Source organism: Cicer arietinum, chromosome 4 (assembly GCF_000331145.2).
Source record: "Cicer arietinum cultivar CDC Frontier isolate Library 1 chromosome 4, Cicar.CDCFrontier_v2.0, whole genome shotgun sequence".
In the NCBI taxonomy this organism is placed as follows: domain Eukaryota; kingdom Viridiplantae; phylum Streptophyta; class Magnoliopsida; order Fabales; family Fabaceae; genus Cicer; species Cicer arietinum.
Window position 1 is genome coordinate 56,230,042 of NC_021163.2, and position 26,515 is coordinate 56,256,556.

Here is a 26,515-nt window from a genome sequence, read left to right on the forward strand (position 1 = left end):
TCTTCAACGGTTGGATCGGTAAAACGACGTCTGTAGGGGGAGAAATCGTGTTCGCACAGCACCAGGTTATCCCTAATTTATTTTGTCTCAGTGATTGTGTTTGTCTCATTATTTGTATGGCTTTGAGAGAAGGTTTGGAGGTTCATTGTGTTGTTTTGAAAAATGGGTTTTGTGTTAATTTGTATGTTGGGACTTCTTTGGTTGAAATGTTTGTGAGAAGTTTGGTTTCTTGGACTGCTGTTATTGTTGGGTTTGCTAGGTGTGGGGATATGAGTGAGGCCAGGAAGCTTTTTGATGTTATGCCTGATAGAGATATTGTTGCTTCTAATGTTATGATTGATGGGTATGTGAAAATGGGGTGTATGGATTTGGCGAGGGATTTGTTTGATAAGATGAAGGATAAGAATGTTATTTCTTGGACTAGTATGGTTCATGGTTATTGTGAGGATGATGATGTTGTGGTGGGTAGGGTTATATTTGATTGTATGCCTGTCAAGAATGTGCTTAGTTGGAATGCTTTGATAAATGGTTATGGTGTCAATGGTTGTGCGAAGGAAGCGTTAGAAGTATTCGCAGCAATGTTACGGGAAGGATTTGAACCGAATGAGATAACAATGACTAGTGTGTTATCTGCTTACCATTGTGGTTTGGTAGAGGAAGGAAGAAGATGCTTCAAAGAAATGGAGATATTTGGAATTGTGCCTCAGATTGAGCATTATGGTTGTATGATTGACCTTCTAGGAAGGGTTGGATACTTGGATGAGGCTGAAAATTTGATCTTCTGTGTTGTCGCTCTGTCTGTTGCTTCTTCTGTTTGATTGCTAATCTCTCTAGTGATTTGCTTTGTTGCTTCTCTCTTTGTTTAGTTTGGTTTGATATGATTTAGTTTTGTTTGGTTCTATTTGGTTTGGTTTGTTTGGATTTGGTTTCGTGGTGCTACTTCTTTGGTGGTTCCTATCTGTTGATTTTGATATGGTTGTTGCTCCTTGGTTTGTTTGGATTTTGTTTCGTGGTGCTACTTCTTTGGTTGTTCCTATCTGTTGATTTTGATATGGTTGTTGCTCCTTGGTTTGTTTGGATTTGGTTTCGTGGTGCTACTTCTTTGGTGGTTCCTATCTGTTGATTTTGATATGGTTGTTGCTCCTTGGTTTGTTTGGATTTGGTTTCGTGGTGCTACTTCTTTGGTGGTTCCTATCTGTTGATTTTGATATGGTTGTTTCGTGGTGCTACTTCTTTGGTTGTTCCTATATGTTGATTTTGATATGGTTGTTGCTCCTTTTTTTGGTCGCTCCTTTTTCGGTTTGATTTTTTGTTGGCTTGGTTCTTCTCTTTGATTGTTGCTTCTTCTTTGGTGATATCCCTTTTGTCCTCTCGGCTGTCCAACCACCTCCTGCGATTGTTGATCCTCCTCGTTACCCCTCTCGTCATCATCTTCAGCATAGAATCATTACTCTACCGTTTGTCTCTTCTTCTTTACAGATTGCTGATTTGTTCACAAAGATGCATTCCATTAAACGTTTTCGTTTTTTTTAGATTGACAAACTCTCGATGCTCCATGTTAATGCATCGTGAGTTTGAGGGGAGATGTTAGATAATATTATTATATATTAGTAGTAAGGGTATTTTAGACAATTCTAGACAATTCTATTCTTTTATATATATACTCATTGTAACCCTATTAACTCGTGGTTTTGGTTCATTCTATGTTATGAAACCCCAGAGTGGTTGTTTCTCTTTCTCTTTTCTTTGTTAACAGTCACTTACTTTGTTGCTTATACTTTTTTGGGCATGTCAAAATGTTCAGGGTTTGAAAGGTAAATTTGGAGTGTTTGCTGTGTTTGGAGAAGAACTAGAGAAGAAAAATTCATGGGGTACGATATTTGATGTAGAAGATCCAAGATTGAAAGTGCCATTGAGTAAAGGGAAAACTTTGGATGTATTTCAAGCTTTAGAAGTAGCTAGGCAGGATATTCAGTACTGTGATTGGCGAGCTCGCCAAGATGTGCTTACCATCATGCTCCTCCATGAAAAGGTTTCAGATAATTTCTGTTATTGTTGCATACTTTTTAAATTGAATCTTACTCTTTATGAATTTTGACATAAATGAACCTTGTTGGATCAAATTATAGTATTTGTACTATATAACTTTTCTTTCAAGCCTTGATTGTTGTTGTTGTTGAATTCATGGTTTTAAAATGTGGTCGTGGTTGTGGTTACACTATGAACCTTGATATTGCAGCAAAATGTGTGCAAATGTGGTTGATGTGACCTACAATTATGGTTATGATGCCATAGTGAAGACCTCTAAAACCTTTATATTGCGGTTGCAATTGCGGTTGCGAACTGCAATTTAAAACTACGATTGTATTCTCACTAAATGTGCTATGAAAATATGTATGTAGGTGGTTGAAGTTCTTAATCCTCTAGCTCGTGAATACAAGTCGATCGGCACCATGAAAAAGGATCTAGCTGAGTTGCAGGACGAATTAGCAGAAGCACACAGACAGGTAAATAACTATTAGCAGCACTTGACTAGCGACCAAAACTTGGAACTTGGATATCTTTGGTTCATCAATCTTGGCAGAAACTTTATCCAGTATTATGTTTTGTCGATGTAATAGAAGTTAATGACTTATTGCAGGTTCATATATCGGAAACAAGAGTTTCCACTGCTTTAGATAAACTAGCTTACATGGAAGAATTGGTAAATGATAGGCTATTGCAAGACAGAAGCACGGCTGAAGTTGATGAGACATCCTCGTCTCCCAGCACGTCTGAAAAATCTGTACGTACCGAAAGAAGAAGGAAGCCGCGGAAAAGATTGAATGTATCAGGTCCAGTTCAGTCATACCATCCTAACTTAAAGAATTTCTGGTATCCTGTTGCGTTCTCTGCCGACTTAAAGGATGATACCATGGTAAGTCAATTGATTCGTATATTTTGTAAATTTCAATTTCTACTAGACAACATTGTGATATCTAATGAAAAGGAAACAAATAATATTATGATATTGAAAAAGGAATATTCCTATAGAAAGTACTAGTTTTTCAAAAGTGAATCTAATTTGAATGTGAATTCTCACAAGTGTGTTACTTCTCTTTTTCAGATCCCAATGGAATGTTTCGAGGAACCGTGGGTTATCTTTAGGGGTAAAGATGGCAAACCTGGATGTGTCCAGAATACTTGTGCACATAGAGCATGTCCACTGCACCTTGGCTCGGTAAACGAGGGTCGTATCCAATGCCCTTACCATGGTTAGTATTCATCGAAACGAATAGCATAGCATGATTATATCGTAGTAATGAGTTACAGTACACAATCAATAGATTTATTTCTGAGACAGACTCTAAAACTACCTAATGGTTGGATATCAGGCTGGGAATATACGACAGACGGAAAATGCGAGAAAATGCCGTCTACTCGAATGCTAAATATAAAGATAAAGTCAGTTCCTTGTTTTGAGAAAGAAGGGATGATCTGGATTTGGCCTGGCAATGATCCCCCAACGGCGACACTTCCATCTTTACTACCTCCTTCTGGATTTGTAGTCCACGCTGAGGTATGTAATGATTATAGTTTTTAAATTTATGCGAACAACGAATTACAATTGTATGATTGATGAAAGAAAGAAGATAAAAGTCGTCTTTTCTTACTTGGTTGCTGTTCACAAAACAGATTGTCATGGAACTTCCGGTTGAACATGGATTACTTTTGGACAACCTTTTGGATCTTGCGCATGCCCCTTTTACTCATACTTCAACGTTCGCAAAGGGATGGAGTGTTCCGAGGTTTGTTTTGTTTATACCCTTAAATGTGAGAGGATTCAATATGTGAATTTGATTTAACTTAAGTTCTACAAAATTGTTAATTTGCTATAACAAAATCTCTGAACCCACTTTATATTTTTCAGAGTTCGGATCTCTTTGAATTGACTTATTTGAGTTTATTTACCGACATAAGCACTTGCAAGAGTGTTTTAGAGAGTTTATGGAAACATCTTATGACATAAGCATAAGTTGTTTTCAGCTTATTTCCATAAGTTTTCCGTGATAGCTTATGAAAACACCTTATTTTAAATGAAAACAATTTAACTTTATTTTATCTTTTATTATAGAAATAACTTAAACATAAGCACTTACATGATAAATGTTTATATATAAGCGCTTAATTAAACTATTTATCCAAACATGTCTTTCATGTATCACAAAATAATGTGTCGTCCTTAGATAGTTCAATTGTCTTAGGTTTTATATTGGGCCTAACTCGTCTTACAAAAATGGCTTGTAAGGTGAGGGGTGTCATTCTTTATAAACTATTATAGAGATCCATCTATCTCTTATCTAAGTGGGATTTCTTGAGTTTTTTCCAATACATCTCACGCCCAACGTTGATCCGATCGAGTAGACTCTGATACCATCTTAGGTTTTATATTGGGTCTAACTCATTCTGACAAAACCGGCTTGTAAGGTGAGGGTTGTCGCTCTTTATAAACTACTATAGGTCCATCTCTTATCTATGTGGGACTTGAGTTTTTCCCAATAAATTGTGCGCGAAATAGTTCAAATTTTAGTTATAACTCAAAGCTTTATCCTATGCAATAGTACATTTATAGGTCACTTAGTATCTGAGCATGAAATAATTGAACTTGCAGCTTTGTGAACTTTTTGACACCTGCATCTGGCCTTCAAGGATACTGGGATCCTTATCCAATCGATATGGAGTTTCGTCCACCTTGCATGGTTCTATCAACCATTGGAATTTCAAAGCCTGGGAAACTGGAGGGACAAAGCACTAAAGAATGTGCAACACACCTGCACCAACTTCATGTATGCTTACCATCTTCAAAACATAAAACAAGATTGTTATACAGAATGTCGCTGGATTTCGCTCCTCTACTTAAGCATGTTCCTTTTATGCAACATTTATGGAGGCATTTTGCAGAACAGGTAGAGTTTTTCCTCTCTTGTTTTGAATTGTGAATTCATAAATAATTGTTTTAGGAAGAGGAAACTTATGAAGCAATGACACGGATATTAGACACCACACTAACAAATTGGCACGAATAATAATTTGAAAAAATGAAAATTGAATATTACTACATGTGTCAGTGTCTTATATGTGTTAAACAGCTGGACACATCTTCAATCTGAAGTGTCGTTGCTACATTTAACTAACATAAGGGAAAAATGAGTAATGTTTCAAAAAGTAAAAATTTGGATATTTAAGCTTGAAGAGGATACAATGCAAAATCATTTAAAATGAATTTCGGTGTATTTAAATATACGAGTCAAGGGACATATGTACATTAAGTAAGTAGTCAGAGGTTTGAATCTCGACCCTTGTATATATAGAAAACTTGATTAAGTGTTCATAAGATTCTCTAACAGAAATTAGTCATGTTTAAACACGGTGGACAAGTACTGAAAGAGTATTGATATGACTTGAATTTTTTAAGTTTTGATTATTGATGAAATGCTATTCTATTGTTATGATTAATAAATACCTTTGTTTTGTTTGTATGTTCATGTGAATGACTTTCAATATTGACTTCTAATGTTTTGTTAATATTTACACACTAAAGGTTTTAAATGAGGATCTAAGGCTAGTATTGGGTCAACAAGAGAGAATGAACAATGGTGCAAATGTATGGAATGTGCCAGTTACCTATGACAAGCTTGGAATAAGGTATAGGCTTTGGAGGGATGCATTGGAAAATGGAGCTAAACAACTACCCTTCAACACATAATTAAAATACAGAAATTAAGGATCGTTTTTTCTTAGATTCATAAGGCTCTTTTTTCTTTTTAGTCAAAGCTCTAGGACAACCTTGGCACTCACATGTTGCTTTGTGTTTCATGGCTTTGCATCAAATCTAATGAGGCCACTCGGGAATGTTGTATTTATATCAGAGGCTCCTTTTTGAGTCTTGACAATCTTTTTTCTTCTTGAATGTGTACAGTGTTAAATCCATTTAATGGTTCACCATCTTAGGTGGTGGCATAACCACACCCCTTGAATAAAGGGGATTGTTGTATGATGACAATGTTTTATAGTCCAATGTTAATTCAGAATTATTCTTGACTGGTTTGAGTTCCGATCAAAGTACTTTTTTTCCTTTTGCATAATGATCACTTGAAACTTACTATCATAAAAATTGGTACACAGCATTGTAAATTAACCACTGTAAGAAATTTGTTATATTTTACTAACCATAAAAAATACATGGGTTAATATTTCCCAAAAAGGCCAAAACACATTTCACTTTTGATGAACCAAAATAGTAGTCAATTGATTTTGTCATATGTTCTAATAACACTGATTTACTTGCAAAATTGACGCTAGCTAGCGAAAATTTAGCCTCAAATTTTTGTTTAATTCAATTTTACAAATATATATTCAAAATGTAAATGCATAATGTTAATGGTGAATTACATTAATGCATGTATAACATACCTACGTACTACTTCATTTTTTCTTCATAACTCAACTAAGGCTTATTGGATAACTAATGTGTTTTATTGTGATCTAAGTGACTTAAACCTAACTTTCAAGAACTACAAATGATAGTTCCTTAAATCACATATAAGCTTCTCCACTTAGAAATTCATATATTTAATTTAGCAGTTAATTTATTTAAAATTTTCTAAATCCATTCAACAAACACCAAACAAGCAAAAGTAAATCGTATTTGTTTGTTTACATTTGAGAGCCGCAGTAAGGACAGAACGCGAAATCAGCCTCCACTTCCCGATCACAAAACCGACATCTCAAACAATCCGGCAACGTTGAACCACCGCTAGACGTCGGCGGCGGAGGAGGAAGTGAATGCGATTGAGGAAACAAAAACTTGCAGTTTTGACAATACAAAAGAGTATCCTTCCCTTGCCACCGCCAAACGGGAACGAAAAAGAGCTTCAGAACTTTATCGTACTCGACTAAATCGGCGCGTGAGCCGCAGTTGATGCACCTTCCCACACCTGATTTCACCACCTGTCGAACTTGTTGTTCTAACCCTCCTGCAAAGAAGAAGAACATCGTTAACGCGTAACGACTTCAAGTTAATCTTCGCGTTTTTCTTTCACACTCGCTAACGTCGTTGCTTTTTTCTGTTATGTAATAATGAAATGAAATTAATCTGGTGTTTATCTTGGTTTGCGAATTTCTTTCTCTGGAATCTGGAATTTTCATGAGACTTCTATGACTTTGGGCTTTGTAGAATGATACATGGGCTTTGTAGAATGATACATGGGCTTTGTAGAATAGGCCTTATCACTCTCATAAGGGGTTATTATTAAGTGTACCCTTACATAGTTTAACTCACCTCCACATTTTACCACTTTTGCAAAAATATCTTAACCTATTATGAATACAAAAATGTTTTTTAAACATACCATTTTGATGTAAATACGGGACAAGGATAGAGGGATTTTTTATGAATATATCACTTATTTTATAACTACAATAAATAACCGACACATGTCTAATCTAACAATATCGATATTTATTTAAGATTAAGAATTTAGTAATTTATAGTTTAGTAATTAATAAAATAATTAAGTGATTAATGAAATATAAATTTATATTTGAATGATTATAAAAAAATAAAAAATAAAGTGACAAAAAAAGGGATTAGTGCCATACGGTTTTCTTCATGTGTGTTTTTTTTTTCTTTGTCAACCCCATACCTGTTATGTGAGTAAAAAAGATTAAAAAAAACTCATCCCTGTTACGAACGAATATTTATCACTTCTACTTTTCGCTTTCTGTATTTCTTGTAATGCTCTATAACCCTCATGAATAAGTGACTTTACTCGTTGTTATTGACCTTTACTTGACAATATTATAGACTCTATATATTTATAACTTACAAGTAAAGAAATTTTCATAAAAAATCATTGTACATGGATCTGTGTAAATTTTTTTTTGTAAACATTTTCAAAACACAAAGCATACAGACAGTAATTTAAAACCACGTTGCATTTGTAATACATAGTTTTCATACAAATAAAAAAAAATTAAAAAATTGCCCTCCATCATACAAGTTAGAAAAATTCCATATATAAAAAGCAACTTTTTATGGTTTCTTAAGTTGTGATGAAGGACAGAATCAAGATATGTTTGTCCTAGAGAAAGGGCTTAATTTAAAAAGAAAGCAATTTTTTTAGGTTTCACATTATTATTTGATTAATTTAAGAAGAAAGCAAAATCATATGCAAAATAAAAAAAACAAAAGTATATAAACCAATCAAAATCAACTAGCCATTTATCTACATAACAATGTGCTTCCCTCATAATATAATAATCCAGTACTAAAAAAAGTAAAAACATGATTATACACATGGAATCATCATATTACAAGATACAAAGGGTACCTCTATAGTTCAATGACATAACCTATTTCCAAATTGTAAGCACTTCTTGAAACATCTCCAGCATTAGTTCCCGGTCTGCATGACTAAAAAAGGTATTTACTTCATCTCTAACATCATAAATCTTACCAAAATCAAATAAGAATGTGAAACATCCTTTCTTTAACTTGTGCAACTGGTACATCCAAGCCTCATTGAGCCTCTCCAAAACATTTCCTGAGTTAAGATCTTCAAGTAAGCTTTCCTCACAAGCATCTTTGAGATCACCAATGTCATATTTATTCGCTGCTCCGAGCAATGCAAGCCTGTGCTTCCAGAAATCTTCATGTTTTATTGTGCCATAGAAGTAACTCAGAAGGGCCCTGCATGATTCTTGTGACATGTCTTCTATGTGGATTGTAGACGAATCTTTCTCTTCCCCGATGTCATGATACAAGCCCTGGAACACAGGAGAACTTGCAGACATAACTGCCTTGTGGGCCTTAAGTGTACCATCTGCAGTTATAATGGTGAGGTCAGCGTGTATAGCTTCGTAAAGCATGCGAGAGAGGCACCGAAGAGTGTTTTGAGTAGCAACAGATTGTAGTTTTCCATCAGAAGGCCATATAGAACTGGCTTCTCCACCCTGACTCACCGATGTAAAAAACGATCAAAGGTTAAGAAGCAACAATCTAACACTAGTTCAGAGGTTTACTGGGAGAAATGTAAGCCATCGGATAAAACACAGGACATGCTACTAAGTAACTTGAATTTATCTACTGCCATAAGAACTGGTGAAATTGTGTGGAAGAGTTTATGAAAACTGCTTACGATATGTCTATAACTATAAGTTGTTTTCAGCTTATCTTTATAAGCTCTCCAAGTTAGTTTATGAAAACAAATTTACTTTACTTTATCTTTGTTCTTGAAATAGCTTATACATAAACACTTATATCATAAGCGTTTATGCAATAAGCGTCTAATTAAGTTGTTAATCCAAACAAGGCCTAAGCCATATATTTATCTTGTTACATCAACAGTGTATTAACATAGTGATGATTATAAAAGTTAGAGACTCACATTCAGAGGATAGATCTTCAGGTCAAGAAATTCAACATCAATAATGATGCGGCCAAGGAATGTAGTATCCACAGGCCAGACAAAGTCATCACATGTTCTAAGCACCCTTTCATGAACTGTGGCATTATAATTTACAAGCACATATGAATACAACCTCTATCAGCATTTCATCATACAATCTTGAAGTAGCTATAGGTAAATGCAATACTATACTTATTGCTATCAAATTTAAGGTGGTGACACAAAGTTAGCCCTGTATTTATTGTTGGTACTTGGTAAATAAAAGTAAAGAGGGTGTGTACAGTAGTAGATATCCGAAAATCCAAGTCGAGCACTAGAACTTTGGGTATAAAGGAGGATCCCAATGATTAAATATGCAAAAGTGGAAATTACATTTCAAGCTTGGGTTGCTAACTTGAATTTATGAGACAGGATAAACAATTTAAAACTCTGATGTACCCAATGTATAAATTGCTATTATTTCCAAGTCTAAAATAACTACTGTTATCATTTCCAAAAGAACATATTCAAGATGAGAAATACCAGAAAGGGTTTAAAGAAAATAAAGAGGCCAATCATTACCAAAATCAATTATTTGCTAAAAGATTTTAATTATAATTATGGGCTGCAGTTCTAGATGTGTGCTTTATGAACCTTTCCAAATGTACATGTTTTAATTGAAGACTCAACAAAATAAATAAATGGAATGTTAGAGATATGGGGTGACAAGCCTCAGAAGCTCATTACATTCATTTAAGCATATGAAAACAAAGTACATGGAGTGCAAGTTTAGCAAGAGGAAAGGCACGCAAATGCTAACTTATAAGTGAAAATTGGAGAACATAAAATACCATAAGGTCTCAATTTAAATATCTTGGGTACATTATGGAAAATGACGTGAAGAAAAAAGGAAATGTAAACCTTAGAATCTAAGCAAGGTGGATGAAATAGAGGAATGTTATTTGTGAGAGAAAAATATCACACTAACAGAAAGTTGCACGTACAGCTATAAAACATGAAATGTTATATGAGACGAAATGTTGAGAAGTAAAAAGCAAACGAGAAAGTAAGATAAGTGTTGCACGGATGAGAATGTTACAATAGAGTGGCCACGCAAAACAAGAAAAAATTTAGGAATGAGAATGAAATGTTGGAGAAAACATCAGGGTAGCCCCCATTGACAAAGGATGATAGAGTACCACAATCACTTTGGTGAAACTGTTGAACATTATTTTCTCCAGCATAGTCCACTCTTGATTACCAAACGGTTCAAATAAACAGACTACCCTTTAATCCATTTTTCACATACTGTTGCCCCTTGCTGTCTATGATAGCAAAATGATGGACCCAGCAGAAGAATTCCACAGAGGAACACAGGACATAGGCCCACACAGAAGCAACCCCAAAAATTGGATATATTATTTTTTGACAAACCCAAATATTGGATGGTTATACTTACATGACAAGGCTTGATTAAACAGATAAAATAAAGGAACTTTGTCATGTGTTGCAAGAGTATTGAGATTGTTAATATGTAACAGAGATTGTTAATAGTGGCCTTTTCTTAATTCTTGTTTGCACTCTAACCCTACTATTAACCCTAGCAACGAAATTCAAGGAGAACAAAAGTAACCAATAATTTTACTTTTAAGTAAATTACAGGGACTAATCCTAACAATAATGAAAATAGTAATAAAACACCAGTAAGAGATAGTACCAGGAGAAATGTAAAATTTGCGGGAGGAGGAAGAAGAGGAGGCAGAATTGGAAACACGGAGAATGAAGCGAGCAATAGGAGGCTGTTCTTTAGAAACACGAGAAGGTTCTGGAAATAGATGAATGTATAAATACCTGTTTCTCTCTATCGACAAATGCCTAAAAAAAAATAGAATGAATGCATAACATAAGATAAAATTGAACATATAGTAAATAATTTGAAGGTGGATTGATTGATACCAGTTCCAAATTCCGAGTTTGAAAGGGTCTGATTTCTTGTAGGAACAAGGGCCAAAGTTGTCGATTTTCCATTGAGCTAAACGTGAAATTGTTTCTACCTTCGTATCTACCATGTTGATATTTCTTTTATCTCTCGCTGCTGCTATATTCACGAATTCGTGAGTATGTGATGAGTTGCTCAACTAACACACCAAATTTTGGACTCTTTCTGTAACTGAAAAAGACACATCAACGTCAACAAAACAAAGTCAAAATATTCCGATTAGGAAGTCCATTCTAATCCTAACAAAGTGCGATGCTTAATACATAACACAACACGTTACCAGTACGTTTTATTTTATTTTTGTGGGGAGTGGGGACCACCTCTTTTTGAAGTGCCTTCCAATGTGGCAAACACGTTATGTGTAATGTAATTAATTTGTTAACCGGAGGTAATGTTAGTCGTCTATTAACAACATTAATAATTAAAAAAAATACTAAATCTATATTAACATAATTTTAATAACTGGAATAAAAAATTAAAAAGAAAATACTCTGGGAATAGAAATGTTCAAGTAAGGAGAATAACACTAGAAATTGGGTGAATAGCCATGATCTTTTAAAATATAAAAGCAGACAATATTTAAAATATGATGTGATTAAAATAAGGAGTAGTCACGAATAAAGAGGATATGGTTTAGATACACGTCTACAAATTTATATTGGTTCACTTAATTTAAAATTATGTTCAATCCTCACAATTATATGAGATTTTTCACTATAGCTCAAAAGATCTATCCTCTATTGATATTTTATATTCTTTCCATTGTGTGTTTTCTTAGCATCATCAAGTTTACATTGTCAATTTCTTTTCAAATCTCATAGACCTTACAAAATGGCTTCAAGTTATAAATAATTTAGAATATACAAATTGACATATTTGATTTGAGTTGGATCTAACAATGTGACTTAGATATGAGATACAGTTAGATATACCCATTGGGAACTTTGATGATTGTCCATTGGTCTTGTTTGAAATTGCAAAAATGTCTTTTAAGCTTTGTTTTTGTGTTAAGTGAATTGAGGGGATGAATATTATGGTTCATCCTTGGATCTAGTAAGTACGAGGATGAAGCTTCCACTTTTTTTTATGTAGCAGTTGATTTTTACTTTTTTTTTTTTTTATCAATAGTTTAGAACATTGTGTCTCTATAATCAAAGACATCGCATTTTGTACCTTTATACTATCAATTTTATTTGTCTATGTGCGAGGATGATTATTGAACAATGCTCATCCTCAAATTTAGATTGCTTATCCTCTAAGTCTAGTGTAAGTTCATTTTATAACTTTTAATCCCATTTTCACAAATTGGTTGCCTTTATTTCCCTTTTGATTATTTCCCTTTTGATTAGTTTGTTTATTTTGAGATGTTTGAGCTTAAATACAAAATCATCCTCAATTTGATTCTTCAAAGACATATTACTAATTTCTTTGAAACTTCAATTTTATTGTGATATGATCAAACTTGTTAAAGACTTGTTTCCTAAAACTAAATACACTTAAGTGCACATGTTATATATCATACGTAATCATAATTATAATCTTCAAAATAATTTTGTTATCTTCAAAATTTTAAAGAAAGATTGTCTCAATAAATAAACTATTATTGTGCTCGTTTGCCACTTTGTGACATTGCCATTAAAGGTTGAAGGCTGTGGTTGTGAGTGTGACGAATATTATAAGCACGTCATCCTTTGTCTTGGGTGAAGTTGTTTTTTCTTTTTCATTAAATCTAGATATATTGAAGAATCTTGCATTGTTTACTTCTTCCTTTGTTTATTGAGATCCAACGGACATTCAATCCACCACATTGTAAAACGACTATTCTATTTGGAATTAATTATAAGAAATAAATAGATTAAATTTTATGTATTAAGATATATGGTTCATCGTATTTATTTTTAAATCTCAATAAAAAAATTAAGTTTATTATTTAACATAATTTAAATAGTTTCAATGATTAATAATTGCATCTTTTGAAATACAAAAAGTTACATTAAATATGAGGTTTTTTTTTTGTTGGAAAAGTACACACACACAAAATATAAAATTATATATATATATATAAAGGAAAAAATTATTCAAAGTACAAGATATGCCTTAAAAAATTAAAATAAAAGAATTAATACTATGAGTTTCCACTTCAAACACAATATAAAATTATCCCACCACTACTTTTGACTTTAGTGAAAACACTATTATTTTGTTCTCTACAAATAATCCATAAACAACCAATTCAAACAACAACGAGTAACTTTTGGCATGATTTTTTTGTTAGTATCCAATAGATTTTCAAATTTGTTTGAATTTAATTTAAAAACTATACATTAATTTTATTTTGATTAAATATACATTAATTTTAATTATATATTTGATTACCATTTTCAAGGAGAGGAATCTATATGGCTACTTGGTAGAAGACAACAAGCACATCGATCGGAAATTTCCACGCTTAATATAATATATACACATACTATAAAAGAGGAATAAGACAAATATGATATATAATATAATAAGGCAAAAATAATAATGTGCATATTTATTTATTTATCATTTTCATATATCATTGTTTCTAAACCATCCATCGTGTAATATCATTTAGCATAGCGTTGCTAAAGATGGCGTTTTCTACAGTCAACAAGGAAGTGTTCGGTTCAGAAGAAGCTTTTGCAACGGTTAAGGATCTAAGAGTAACATTTGACTCTGGCAAAACTCGAAGCTACAAGTGGAGAGTTTCTCAATTGAAAGCTCTTTTCGATTTAACTGAAGGCCATGAAAAAGAGATTGTTGCTTCTCTTTACTCTGATTTATCCAAATCTGAAACTGAATCATTCATCCAAGAGGTACTCAATTAATCTCTAAAACTCTAAACTATAAATTAATTTATTGAAATTTATTTGCTTTATCGTTTTATTTTTGTCTATATTTTTTTTAGAATGGCCGGTGTTAGAATTTTAGTATTTCTTTTTACTATTTTAACCTTATTTTGTTTTTGTCTATATGCCTTTTTTTAGTTTGATTTTGATTGTTTTATTTTTTGACTTTTGATTAGGTTTGGTGTAATTTCATTTTTATTTTATTAATATTTCATTTGAAATGAAATATCAATAAAAACAATATTAAATTTTAAAATTGATAACAAATTTTAGTTAGCATTTGCTATTGGTATATTTCAAAGGGGTATTAACTTTATGGGGAAACAAAGATATGAAATGTAATCTATAACGTATTGAATCATTCCAAAAAAAAAAAGAGAAAAGGTCAAGGGAGATAAATCTGCCATAAAAGGTTGAGAAGGGAGAATGAGATTAACTATGTCATCTTGATTATATTGTTTTGTAATATTTTCTTAGAAAATAATCTTTTATTTGTTTAAACTAAAAACTAACATAGATATTAATTAGTAGCATTTTTTTCAATTGATGTCATTCAATTATAATTGTCCGATCTTTAAAACAATATAACTTATTATATTTTATTTAAAAGTTGTGTAAACGAATATAACTTATTATATTTTATTTAAAAGTGTAAACGATGGTTTATGATTGATTAACAATAAAAAAAGTTTTATTCTATTAATTTATTAAAATTATTATTTAATACTTACAATAAAAACTAACAAATTAAAAGACAATAAAAAAAGCAGCGACATTTGCATTACATGAATATATATAAAATAGATTAACTTTTATACACCGATGTAAAATTTTACGCATGCATTAAATAAAATTGCATTACAGTGTCACTTTAATTTATTGGGTTAATTTGTAAAATATCTCACAAAAACTTAAAATAAAAATTAAATCCTAAAACCATATGTAAAAAAATCTATACTCTCCTTTAGAAAATCTACTAACGTAAACATATATATGATATTTTATTACACACCTGAAATCGTTTTTAAATTAAAAAGAATACATTTATGATCGTGTTCTTTATCTTCTTTCATAATGTTGTTACATGTTCTCATCTAACTAGATTCCAAAAGTCAAGGATCCGTGGATCACTGGATCTTTTCTTTAGCAATGCTAGCATCACTATTTTTTATTTTTTTTACTTTCTTTTCTAATTTATATAAAATTTATGTAGATCCTATTACTTTTAATAGTGATTTTACTTTTAATAGAGTGATTTGATTCGTATGAATTTCATTTAATAAAAAGATTGGGTGTTTGAAAGAAAGTGACAAGAAAAGTGTCATTAGCATGATTTTTTTATAAGAGATCATTATTTTCTTTGCTATTGTCTATTGGTGCTTAAATAATTGAGCTCAATTGTCATCCACAGATGTTGTACGATTGTAGAATTTTTTTTTTTTTTTGGAATTTTTTTCTTCTTGCTGAATGTGGAAATTAATCTTTCAATATGTCTATTTAACAAATTGATATTTTTCAACTTATGTTTTTTATATGCACCAATTAACAATTGAATTCTCAAAATTGACTCATTATTTATCATTTATGTCTCACCATATTGGTCTCATGAAGTTTTAAATTTAAGAGATGGTAGTACTAACTTTCTCACAGACATTTGGAAATGTCAAACCAAACAAGAGGCAAAGAAAAGAAAAGGAAAGAAAAGAAAAAGGCTTTTTTTAGTTAAGGGTATGTTCGTTATGTATTATAAAAAATATGATTTTGATATTTAATAATTTAAAGATGATTTATTAGAAATTTTGTTTTTTTTTTAAAGAAGTTATTTTTTTTTACTGTAATAAAAATTATTAATTTTTAAATAATTTATAAAAAATAATTTTATAAAAGTTACTCAAAACAGTTTTACATTTTAATTAGTTTTTAGATTATTTTTATATATTAATTATTTAAAAAAAATCATAACAAACAGGTGAAAATATTAAAAGCGATTATATTTAAAAAATGATATTTTTTATTAAAAAAACTCGTAATAAACAAACTCTAAATCTATATTTTTAATAAATAAATCAATATTTTATTTCAAAATAAAAATAGGTTAAAAGATATATTGGCCCACCAATTCAGGGTATTGGCCTCCCAAAATTGATACATTGGTCCGTCAAAAATATGTTGGTGGGTAGATTGAGGCATTGAGCTACTATAACTTTTTGGGTGTTATTTTTTGGGAATGGATCATTTCTCGTTAAAATCAAAGTGAAGAAATAATGTGGAGATTTTGATCATTATAAAACAAATAGAAGAGTCATTTGGAATTTGAGAAAATGGAGAAACATTAATTAACCAAGGGTGGAGATTTGAAGAGTGAGATAACATGGGGGAAAAAAACATGAGATTCACTCCCATTTTTTTCTCCATCTTATATATAAATTTTAGAGTCCGTTTATTACCTATTATAAAAAAAAGGGACTTTAGAATAATTTATAATCTAATTGTTAAAGATTTTTAAAAAAAATCCAAAAGCTGTTGAAAATTTTAATTTATGCCACACATTTATACTCTTATTTCTATATTTTATATAAATTATCTATTTTATCATTTTTTCTTTAAAATCATATTTTTTTTTCTACTCTATTAAATTCAACTTGATTTCCAAAAAATTTTAAATTTTTTTTTGAAACACATGTGTATTAAAATTTGAACTTTGTGTATCTATTTTTTTTCTTCAAATTTTTCAGTACATAAATGCGTTTTATAAATTTGAATTAACAAAAAAAATGTTTTTACGTTTTTCGAAATACATTTATGTACCAAAATTTTTAAAATTTTTTTGACACAAATGTATTTTAGAAGCTTTGAAATTTATGTTCTAAATTTTTTTATTTTAAATTTTCCGAAACACAATGTTTTTCGGAAAAGTAAAAAAAGTGTTTTTCAAAACACAAACATGTAATAAAAATATAAAATTTATTATTTTTAAAAATAATTTGAATCAAATAATGCACATATGAAAATTAAAATTACTTCAAAATATAGATAGACATAGACAGTGATGTTAATTTTTCACTTTGCTTGGGATCAAGTGTGTTTGGAGGAGTTTTCGATAGAGAATTTAATTTATATACATAATTAGTATAAAATGATTTTGACAATCGTCTATAAAGAATTTTGATAGTTAATATAAAAAAATTATATTATTAATTAATTATAATTATTAAATAATTAATAATATTTAATTTTTATCATAATTATTTATAAAATTATCTACGTGATTGATTATGATATATCGATTATTTAAATATTTTTACACTAAGCATACAAATTAAACACTTATAAATACATGTGTATATAAATATAAAAATATAAAGGTGCATAATTGGTTTGAATGAAACTTATGTACGTATGTATGGGTCAAAATTTCATTAGTTCACCTGTCCTTACCCAAAAAAAAATAGAGGAAACACTAGTTCACACTTCAAACTAAAAGATCAAGAGTGTAATTAAGTTTGCTAATAATATTTCATCTAATAATAAATATAATATATTAATAATAATCTAACTAATTCATTATTCTATTGAACAATGAGTTGTTGATGTAATTATAAAATTAGTATAGCTAGTTTCAAAAGTCCAAAGGAGTGAGCAACCGGGTTAGTTAGGAGCACCAAATAAGATCTAATAATATGAGGAGATTAGAAAAGAGAACATATTTTCATTCGTAAAAATATTTCAAAACTTAAATGATTGTGTACAAATGTTCTATATTATCAACTTATTTTTGGGAAGTATAGTCATTAAATGCATATTTATTCTCATATTGATAATGAAATAAAATGAAAGATCAAATTGACCATTGATAAAATTATTATCTATTTTATAAAACCAATTGATAAAGTTATTATCATATAACAAGTTTGTCTTAATGTTGATGTTGATTATCATAAATGTATAATAAATGTTGATTGACTCTTTTTATTTATGATGGTTTTACACTTTTTGTGATTGATCATCATAACTGTATAATAAAAGTTGATTGACTCTACTATTAATTGTTTTTTTTCGACAAACAAATATTAATTGTTTTACTGCACTCCTTCCAATTTTAACTATAAATAAAAATAATTAAACAATATATTTATTCTGTATAAGTTTTAAATTAAATACATTAATTTTTGTTATCATAATTATATTCAAAACCACATGGAATATATGAATTAGGGTGGTTTGTTTAAGATTTTTTTAAAATCATTTTTTTATAATATTTTATCTTTCTGATATAACATTTTTAAAAAATAATTTTAAAAATAAAAGTTCAAATAAAAAATTGGTTCAAATAGTTAATTTTAAATATCATTTTTAGTATTTTATCTATTTACTATAATGTTTTTTGGATAATGAAATTTCAAAAAATAATTAGAATAAAAAGCTATTTTAAGAAGCTCTTTATAAAAATATTTTTGGAATATACCTTTTTTTTTTAAATGTGATTTTTATCATTTTAAATCTTTAATAATGAATATTTTAATTATTAAATGTCAAAATTATTATTTTTCTAATTGGTATCACATAAATCTAAAATAATTTCTAATATTTTTAAGTAAGTTCTTATAAATATCATTTTTTAAGATATAAAGTCAAAATAATTTTTTAAAAATCTTAAACAAATGAAACTAATGAAATATGTCATATTTGACTATTTCAATAATATTGAGAAAATATGATAAAAGAAAGTATAAGAATGGTGATTTTACTAAAGTAACTAGTGATATATTTTCTTTATCATAAATAAAAAATTGATAATCATAGATTTAGAGCGATGAACATAATATTAAATAGAGGGTAAAACTATAAAAAAATGATTAAGAAAACAATTTAAAGTACATTAGAACTTGATTTTTTTTCTTCCATATGTGACAGTTATTATGAGACATATATAGTAAGAAATAAAATATTGCAAATAAAAAGTATGAGTTTAATTTTCCTTAAAAAAGTATGAATATGATTAAATTTTTTTAGAAAGCAAATTCAATGTGAAAGAATGATGTTCAAGTATAAGATAAAAAATACCTTTAAATCTCACTTAATGTTTATAATGGGATTTACCTTTATCTTGGACAAGAAACAAATAAAAAAATACTAATAATATCTTTGTGACTATTTTCCTTACAAAATTTCATAAAGAATATGAGCAATTGATTTTAACTTTCATAAATGGTAAATTTCATCGTACTAGCAGTCAAATAATAGTTAATCAAATATGCAAACTTTCATTTAAAAAAAAAGCTCAAGTTAAAACGACGATATACTTTTTGTCATACAAGCAAAATATCACTATAAATTTCTATATTTAATGATATCAAATTTCTATAATTTTTGATAGACAGGACTATTAAAATAATACAAAAACATTCAACACTTAAATTAATAAAATTTAATATTTATAAAAAAGGAATTATCAAGGGTTGTTTATGGAACAAATTAATGCCAGTAAATTAATGTTGTGAAACAAATAATCTGCCTCATCAAATTGTATTTTTCAGTTAAAAAGTGAATGATAATTTTATAAAGTAATTCATAATTTAAAAAATACAAAATTGATTTGTTATTCATGTAATGATATAAAAAGATAAAAAAGTCGGTCTCAACATAATTATAACAATGACATAACACGTTTCAAAAAAACTAATGCATAATTTTTCTTTTCTATACAAAACTAATTATATTCTTAATTGGTATGAAATTGTGAAAATGATTTTTATATTTAATAGATAATTAAAAAATGATTAGAGTAATAATGACCAATAATTGCATTATACAAGGAAGGAGTTATACGCAATGAAAATGTGAAAAAAGAGAAGAAAGGACCCTCCGCCATGAAACTAGTATATAAACAAATAGAGGAAGTTAATTCCAATTCACCAACCTTACCCACAACACTACGTAACAAACACTTAGCATTACTATTCTTTTGTTTTCTTCTCTTCTTTTCAATTACATTTATCAAAACTATGGAAAACAAAACTATGTTCGACGCTGAATCGACGGTGAATGAACTAAGAGCAAGCTTCGCTACTGGTAAAACACGAAGTTATAAATGGAGATTATCACAACTTAACCAACTCTTTGAACTCACGCAATTTCACGAACAAGAAATCGTTGATGCTCTAAAAAACGACATCGACAAACCCCCGCTCGAAACCGTGACTTACGAGGTTCGTAATTTGTTAGTGGTTTACTATAATTTTTTTTATTTAATTAAAAAAAAAGTTGGTTGATCAATAAATGAAGCGATAACTCATTTCATTTATTATTATTTTTAGGGTCCAGTTTTTATGTGGGTAAGGTGAAGTAATGATAGTGTTTGTTTGGGGTTGTTTAATCCTAGGAAATTCCGAGAGAACGAATGTTTGCAGAAACGTTGCCGTATGGGTTTTTGTGGTTTGGCATGAGCATTAATGACCATGTCTAACTTTTGGAGTTGCCCAATCCTATGGTCGTAGGTGGCTTATCTTTTTTTTTTTTTTTTTTGCAGTCACACTTATTAAATGTGATATTATGTTCTGAAAAAACGTGTTTATTATAAATGGTGGATTCACTCTACAAGATCAGCTTTGTAAAGTTTGATTTTTATTTTTTTATGTAAGTTTTGTAATGTTTGGTTTAGATGTAGTAACTCCCAAATGTTAAGATGATACAAGAGTTTACTTTATCTTTATATTCTTTTTTCAGTTTTAATTATAAGAAAAAATCAAAATATATTTGGTCCAAACAAAAGTCAAAATGTATCTATATTTCAGTTTTTTTTTTTTTGTTTAGATTTAAAACCGGAGAAAATATGTTATCATCATTCGGACACACTTGAGATGTTTGGTCTTAGACATGAGATGAATGTGTTGAGAGTCCAATACTGAATGTGATATGAACTGAAAAATGTGTTTATAAATAATGGACATCCATTATTTTACAAGCCAATTTTGAGTGATTGAGTTAGAATCAAATCTAAATTTTTAGACAATGTTTCAATTTGGATTAATAATAATAAGAAATAAAGTAAGTGGAATGGTATGAAATAATATACTCCTACTAGTAAGTCTTATTGTTTAAATTATCTAAAACAGCATGGATGAAATGCAACCAAATACAGTCTATATTTCATGTAACACTGTACTTTTTTTCCTCAGAAATGGGATTGAATCAATCTTAGCTTTTTACTTATTTATTTATTTTATTCTAAAAATATTTAAACCATTAAATAGTAAATTATAGTAGTATTTAATTTCGCTCAGATGTGTTGTTGCACTTGCAGAGTTGCCGTGCCCCTTGTCCTGAGTCCCTTCTGATTTTTTGGGTTTCCATTTTTATATTTTTGGTATATGTTATTTAGGTGTATGTGCATTAAGTGTGTGGTCCTGCATTTTCCTTTCCAGTTAAATAGAAGCACTAGCATTATTTGATGATGTTGACAAGTAAGATTTTTGTTTAGCACATGAGAATGAGATGCCACTGGTTATATAGTTAGTATGTATCTAATTCACATGTTGTCCGAATAGTTGCTGTTATTGAATTGAAGTTAATCAGATTTCATTAGGTTCATATTGTTCTATCTTCTCATATACCTGGTGGTGTTGCATTGCAGATTGCTATGTTAAAAAACTCATGTCAAGCTGCAATCAAGGAATTGAAGCATTGGATGGCGCCGGAAAAAGTATGTTTTATGTGAAGTTCTTTCACTGACATTATTTGAAACGATTGTTTACATTCATCATCACATGAATTCCCCTTTAATGCAGGTCAAAACTTCACTCACAACTTTCCCTTCTTCAGCTGAAATAGTATCTGAACCACTTGGAGTTGTGTTGGTTATCTCTGCATGGAACTATCCATTTTGTATGTCACAATATTTAGTTGACCTTGTTTCATATCATATGGTTAACGGCATTCAAAATTGCGAGTTAATTACATTTAGTGGATGATTAATGAGTTGTGACACCTTATTATATATATTCATTATCCATCAACTGAACGCAATTAACCACAAATTTTAATGACATTAACATCTAAATTGTTGTCGGACTTTATTGTCAAATTTGTGTTTCACAATTTCATTTTTAATCCTTTTCTCCAAGCTCTATCTTCAAAATCTATAATGATGATTTTATTAAATTCTATGTCTTTCCAGTGCTGTCACTTGATCCGGTCATTGGAGCTATTGCAGCTGGTAATGCTGTGGTCTTAAAACCATCAGAAATGGCTCCAGCCACATCATCACTGCTGGCAAAACTGTTAGGGGAATACATGGATAACTCATCTATAAGAGTTGTTGAGGGAGCAGTTGATGAAACATCTGCATTACTGCAACAAAAGTGGGACAAAATTTTCTACACAGGTTCTCCATGTTTCTCACCTCTGGCTTTCTTTGATGGTTTATAATTTCAAATTGGTTTTCTGTTTTTTCTGGTACATAAACAATTGGTTTTCTGTTTTTTCCCCCTTTATGGTTTGAATTCACTGACATTATTCTCGTTGTAGTTATATTTATACTTCCTTACTTAAAAACCACAACTAACCACCAAATTATATGGCCAAACTTTTCTGTTAGATCACCCTGTTTGATAAATCTTTAAATATGTCTGGTAAGCATGAATTTTCTTATTAATTTTAATTTCAGTGAAAATCAGTAATTGATATAAGAGTTTGCAGATTATGTTTGTAGGCTTCATAGGCATCTTTTAGAAGGCTGTTTCTTCTTTCTTTATGAGGCTTAACCTAAAATTCTACAAAGTTGTTATCTTTAAATAGGAAGAGGCTTGAGAAGGTGGTTAAGCATTTTGTAAATCTGTTGAGATTAGGGAGTGATCAAGTTCTCTTTAATAACATTATGTGTAACTATACATTCATTCATTTTAATAAATAAATTCTTCTTTGCTACCATTTTATGGACCAATACCTGTCAACTGGTATCGGAGCTTCGATCTTCCAGCTGTGGGGGAACTTTGTCATGACGACGATTAGTTTGCTTGGAAGTTTGTTAAAATGACACTTGAAATTGGATATCATTTACTCAAATATGTAGTTGTTGGCATTTTAGGTAATGGAAGAGTTGGACGCATTGTGATGGCTGCTGCTGCTAAGCACCTTACACCAGTTGTGCTGGAGCTTGGAGGAAAATCACCAGTAGTTGTTGATTCAGATATCAACTTAAAGGTATACTCTTACTCTCTCTTTTTGTATTTAACAAGTAATTGCCATCACCCTAGATACCTTGTACCTCATTAAGACTTAAATTTATTTGAATTTAAACTTCCAAGGTTGCAACAAGAAGGATAATTGCTGGAAAGTGGGGCTGCAACAATGGACAAGCTTGCATTTCTCCAGATTATATTATAACAACAAAAAACTATGCTCCTAAGTTGGTAATAAGTTTTTTCTTATGTGTGTAGTTGGTATTCTAAATCTGTCTCTTTGTTATTAGTGTTTGATTCCTCCTACTATTTCTAGGTGGATGCTCTTAAAACTGAATTGGAGGCTTTTTATGGAAAGAATCCATTGGAATCAAAAGATTTGTCCCGTATTGTAAACTCGAACCACTTCGCTCGCTTGACAAAGCTTTTGGATGATGATAAAGTTTCTGGTAAGATTGTTTATGGCGGCGAAAAGGATGAAAGCAAATTGTAAGCTCTCTTGTCTTCTTTTTGAAGGTACTTCATTGATAAGGTCTTGATTTAGTGAAATACAATATTGACACTACCATTTCTGTCTCTTTTTTCCTTAAATTACAGGAGGATTAGCCCTACTGTTCTATTGGATGTTCCGCGAGATTCTCTGATAATGAGTGAAGAGATATTTGGTCCTTTACTTCCCATCATCACGGTAGGAACTAAGGCGCCACAGTAACTGTTTCTTTGATATTTTCTTCAGAATTTCATTATTTTACCTCTCCTTGTTTACTTGCTTTTGCAATACTATAATGAAAACAAATATGCACTTATTTTTTCAAATGGCTTGCAAGCTGCAAAAATAATTGATATGAAAAGAGTGAAAATGTCAATTTCCAGTTTCCACCTTTTATCATAAGATAACTACAAGATATAGCACTTTCTGAAAATAGATAAATTGTGAAGTATGCATTAGTAAATTAAAGTCACAGCTGATCAATTATATTTTTTTCTCTTCATTTTTTCGTTGCTTGAAACAGGTTGATAAACTAGAAGAAAGCTTTGATGTGATAAACTCAGGATCAAAGCCTCTTGCTGCATATATATTTACAAACAATAAGAATCTCAAGGAGAAGTTTGTTATGAATGTTTCTGCTGGTGGTGTGGTCATCAATGACACTACTATGCATGTAAGTTTTATTTCTCTTTTACAGTCTATCCTTGAATCCCTTAGTTTGTGTGTACCTCCGAATGTAATTTTTATATGCAAACAGAACATAAGTATATGTGATCTCCAAATCAGCTTTTAAGTTTTGGTTTTGTCAACAATCCTTGTTTTAAAGCTACTTGTTCTAGTTTAATTGCTAAAATATGTAAGTTCTGCGTGCTCTTTTAAAGTATGTAGCACCAACACTTTAGATTGAAGACGAGTTCAGTGTATATAGAAGAAATATAAATAAAAATAGATATAATTGTCAGACGGTTACATCCTGTGTGTGACACGACATTGACCCGTACAATTATATTTAGTTTTTTTATTTTTTTAAATTATTATCAGTGATAATTTCTATCTTTCTGTTACCCATATGTGCTTTTCATCCTGTGCAGCTTGCAGTTCATACTTTACCTTTTGGAGGAGTAGGTGAAAGTGGATTAGGTGCATACCATGGAAAATTCTCATTTGATGCATTTAGCCACAAAAAAGCAGTTCTTTATCGTAGCTTTTTTGGTGATGCTCCTATAAGATATCCACCATACACTGCTACAAAGATGAGATTGTTGAAGGCTCTAGTTGGTGGTGGCATACTTAATATAGTTCGTGCCATACTTGGAATGTCCTAGAAATTTTGTCTTGGAATCTTACATCTATTTGCATTTGGCACATTTTTATATATTCTAGCTTCCTTTTTATTTTAGTGTCCAATTTTTTTGTTTTAAACTCATCAACCATGCTAGTATACTGATATAGTATATTATATGTACTACATGATGACTCACATTCAAACATGTGTAATTTAATATTTTAATGTAAGTGTGAATAAATTCACAATTTGAGCTATCAGTACGTGGAAAATGTCTTCCTCCGATGAAAACAAGGATGATAGAATAATGACATGTGTAAATCTTAAACATTTAAAAACTCGTTCATAGTGCTCTTAAGGGAGAAATTATTTTTTAAAAGATAATTAGAGAAAGAGAAATTATTATTTACGACTAGGCATGGTAACGGGGCAGGTTGGGGTGGATTTTGTCTTTATCACTCCGCACTCGACTAATCGAAGAAAATCCTTACCTGCCTCCGTTTTATAGCGGATGTAGAATTTAGACCCTCATCCTTGTCCGCAATGGGGTTCGAATTTTTTCGTCCACACCAGCATCCGTTCATATATATATTATAATTAATAAAATAAAATAATCGTTATTAGACAATTAGAAAATAAAATAAAAAATATTTTCTATAGAGATAAATTATAATTTTTAATATTTAATAATTAAAAAAATATTAAGTATATTCAATATGTATATGTATATAAAATTTTAATATTATTTGCGGTGTGGATATCCCCACCCCACACCCGTCTCCGCTCCCAAATTTTAATTTCGAAGAAAATCCGCACCCGCATCCACACCCAATCAAAATCGATTTTTCTCATCCAAATCAAACAGATTTTGGTGGATACCCGCACGTGCGGGTTATATTGAACCTTAAATTACAATGTGAATGTACAACATAAATAATTTGTAAGTACTAAGTAATTGCTATCCCCCCCTCCCCCTTACGACAACAACATCCTTTGGGTGTAAAAGTTTATGTATGAACTTGGATATCGATCTCACCAAACACAAGTCTCAAAAGCCTTGAAAAAGTTTAGAGAATTCAATAAGCAGTAGAAAATTAATTAAATTGACAAAGTATTATTAAAGAGTGGAGTTGTTATGCGAGTAAAATAATATTATATTATCATTTTTTTTAAAATAACTATCCCTTATTCAATTTGTACAATTTTTTTTTTTTCATTGTTAAGGCTTTGTTTGTTAACATCCAAAAACAGATTTATAACT

The 26,515-nt window shown here is 30.4% G+C and overlaps 4 protein-coding genes across 7 annotated transcripts in view; 2 read left to right on the forward strand and 2 right to left on the reverse strand.

Annotated features, from left to right (window-relative positions):
- The window catches only part of LOC101515232 (chlorophyllide a oxygenase, chloroplastic), a 7,710-nt gene extending 1,629 nt beyond the window's left edge, over positions 1–6,081 (forward strand). The window contains exons 2-9 of the mRNA XM_004498288.4: positions 1,805–2,032; positions 2,403–2,507; positions 2,642–2,917; positions 3,107–3,254; positions 3,375–3,559; positions 3,676–3,788; positions 4,652–4,946; positions 5,582–6,081. Coding sequence (XP_004498345.1) covers positions 1,805–2,032; positions 2,403–2,507; positions 2,642–2,917; positions 3,107–3,254; positions 3,375–3,559; positions 3,676–3,788; positions 4,652–4,946; positions 5,582–5,746 — 1,515 coding nt within the window. The 3' untranslated portion in view covers positions 5,747–6,081. The remainder of the gene's footprint in view (positions 1–1,804; positions 2,033–2,402; positions 2,508–2,641; positions 2,918–3,106; positions 3,255–3,374; positions 3,560–3,675; positions 3,789–4,651; positions 4,947–5,581) is intronic.
- A 585-nt stretch (positions 6,082–6,666) lies between these two features.
- On the reverse strand, positions 6,667–7,328 carry LOC101514909 (uncharacterized). The gene has a single exon (XM_012715173.3). The coding sequence runs from the start codon at positions 7,033–7,035 to the stop codon at positions 6,697–6,699; it is 339 nt and encodes a 112-aa protein (XP_012570627.1). The 5' UTR covers positions 7,036–7,328; the 3' UTR covers positions 6,667–6,696.
- Positions 6,877–11,670, reverse strand: LOC101514360 (BTB/POZ domain-containing protein At1g21780-like). Of its 3 annotated transcripts, XR_012162844.1 has the most exons (6): positions 11,385–11,670; positions 11,146–11,303; positions 9,429–9,544; positions 8,373–8,994; positions 7,642–7,685; positions 6,877–7,016 (listed from the first exon to the last, which is right to left on the reverse strand). XR_012162844.1 is itself a non-coding variant. In XM_012715171.3 (5 exons), the coding sequence occupies exons 1-4, from the start codon at positions 11,495–11,497 to the stop codon at positions 8,395–8,397; spliced, it is 987 nt and encodes a 328-aa protein (XP_012570625.1). In that variant the 5' UTR covers positions 11,498–11,670; the 3' UTR covers positions 6,877–7,016; positions 8,373–8,394. The 3 variants fall into 3 exon arrangements, 2 of the variants coding, with proteins under 2 accessions (XP_012570625.1, XP_004498343.1); XM_012715171.3 differs by lacking the exon at positions 7,642–7,685; XM_004498286.4 differs by lacking the exons at positions 6,877–7,016; positions 7,642–7,685 and having other exon boundaries at positions 8,238–8,994.
- Positions 11,671–13,943: 2,273 nt separating this feature from the next.
- Positions 13,944–25,514, forward strand: LOC101515558 (aldehyde dehydrogenase family 3 member H1). 2 transcript variants are annotated; one of them, XM_004498289.4, is made up of 10 exons: positions 13,944–14,267; positions 21,934–22,002; positions 22,088–22,184; positions 22,477–22,683; positions 23,386–23,501; positions 23,606–23,710; positions 23,796–23,968; positions 24,077–24,167; positions 24,493–24,642; positions 25,061–25,514. In XM_004498289.4, exons 1-10 carry the CDS (start codon positions 14,043–14,045, stop codon positions 25,292–25,294), a joined length of 1,467 nt encoding a protein of 488 aa, XP_004498346.1. In that variant the 5' UTR covers positions 13,944–14,042; the 3' UTR covers positions 25,295–25,514. The 2 variants fall into 2 exon arrangements, with proteins under 2 accessions (XP_004498346.1, XP_073223931.1); XM_073367830.1 differs by lacking the exon at positions 13,944–14,267 and adding an exon at positions 20,156–20,509.
- Positions 25,515–26,515: the final 1,001 nt, after the last annotated feature.

Coding starts and splice junctions, on each gene's coding strand:
- LOC101515558 (XM_073367830.1), top strand. CDS start 20,171: ATGAAACTAGTATATAAACAAATAGAGGAAGTTAATTCCAATTCACCA. Junction 24,168..24,492: donor CTTTACTTCCCATCATCACG/GTAGGAACTAAG, acceptor TGCTTGAAACAG/GTTGATAAACTAGAAGAAAG. Junction 24,643..25,060: donor TCAATGACACTACTATGCAT/GTAAGTTTTATT, acceptor CATCCTGTGCAG/CTTGCAGTTCATACTTTACC.
- LOC101514909 (XM_012715173.3), bottom strand. CDS start 7,035: ATGTTCTTCTTCTTTGCAGGAGGGTTAGAACAACAAGTTCGACAGGTG.
- LOC101514360 (XM_012715171.3), bottom strand. CDS start 11,497: ATGGTAGATACGAAGGTAGAAACAATTTCACGTTTAGCTCAATGGAAA. Junction 11,304..11,384: donor AAACTCGGAATTTGGAACTG/GTATCAATCAAT, acceptor ATTTTTTTTTAG/GCATTTGTCGATAGAGAGAA. Junction 8,995..9,428: donor TGAAGATCTATCCTCTGAAT/GTGAGTCTCTAA, acceptor TCGGTGAGTCAG/GGTGGAGAAGCCAGTTCTAT.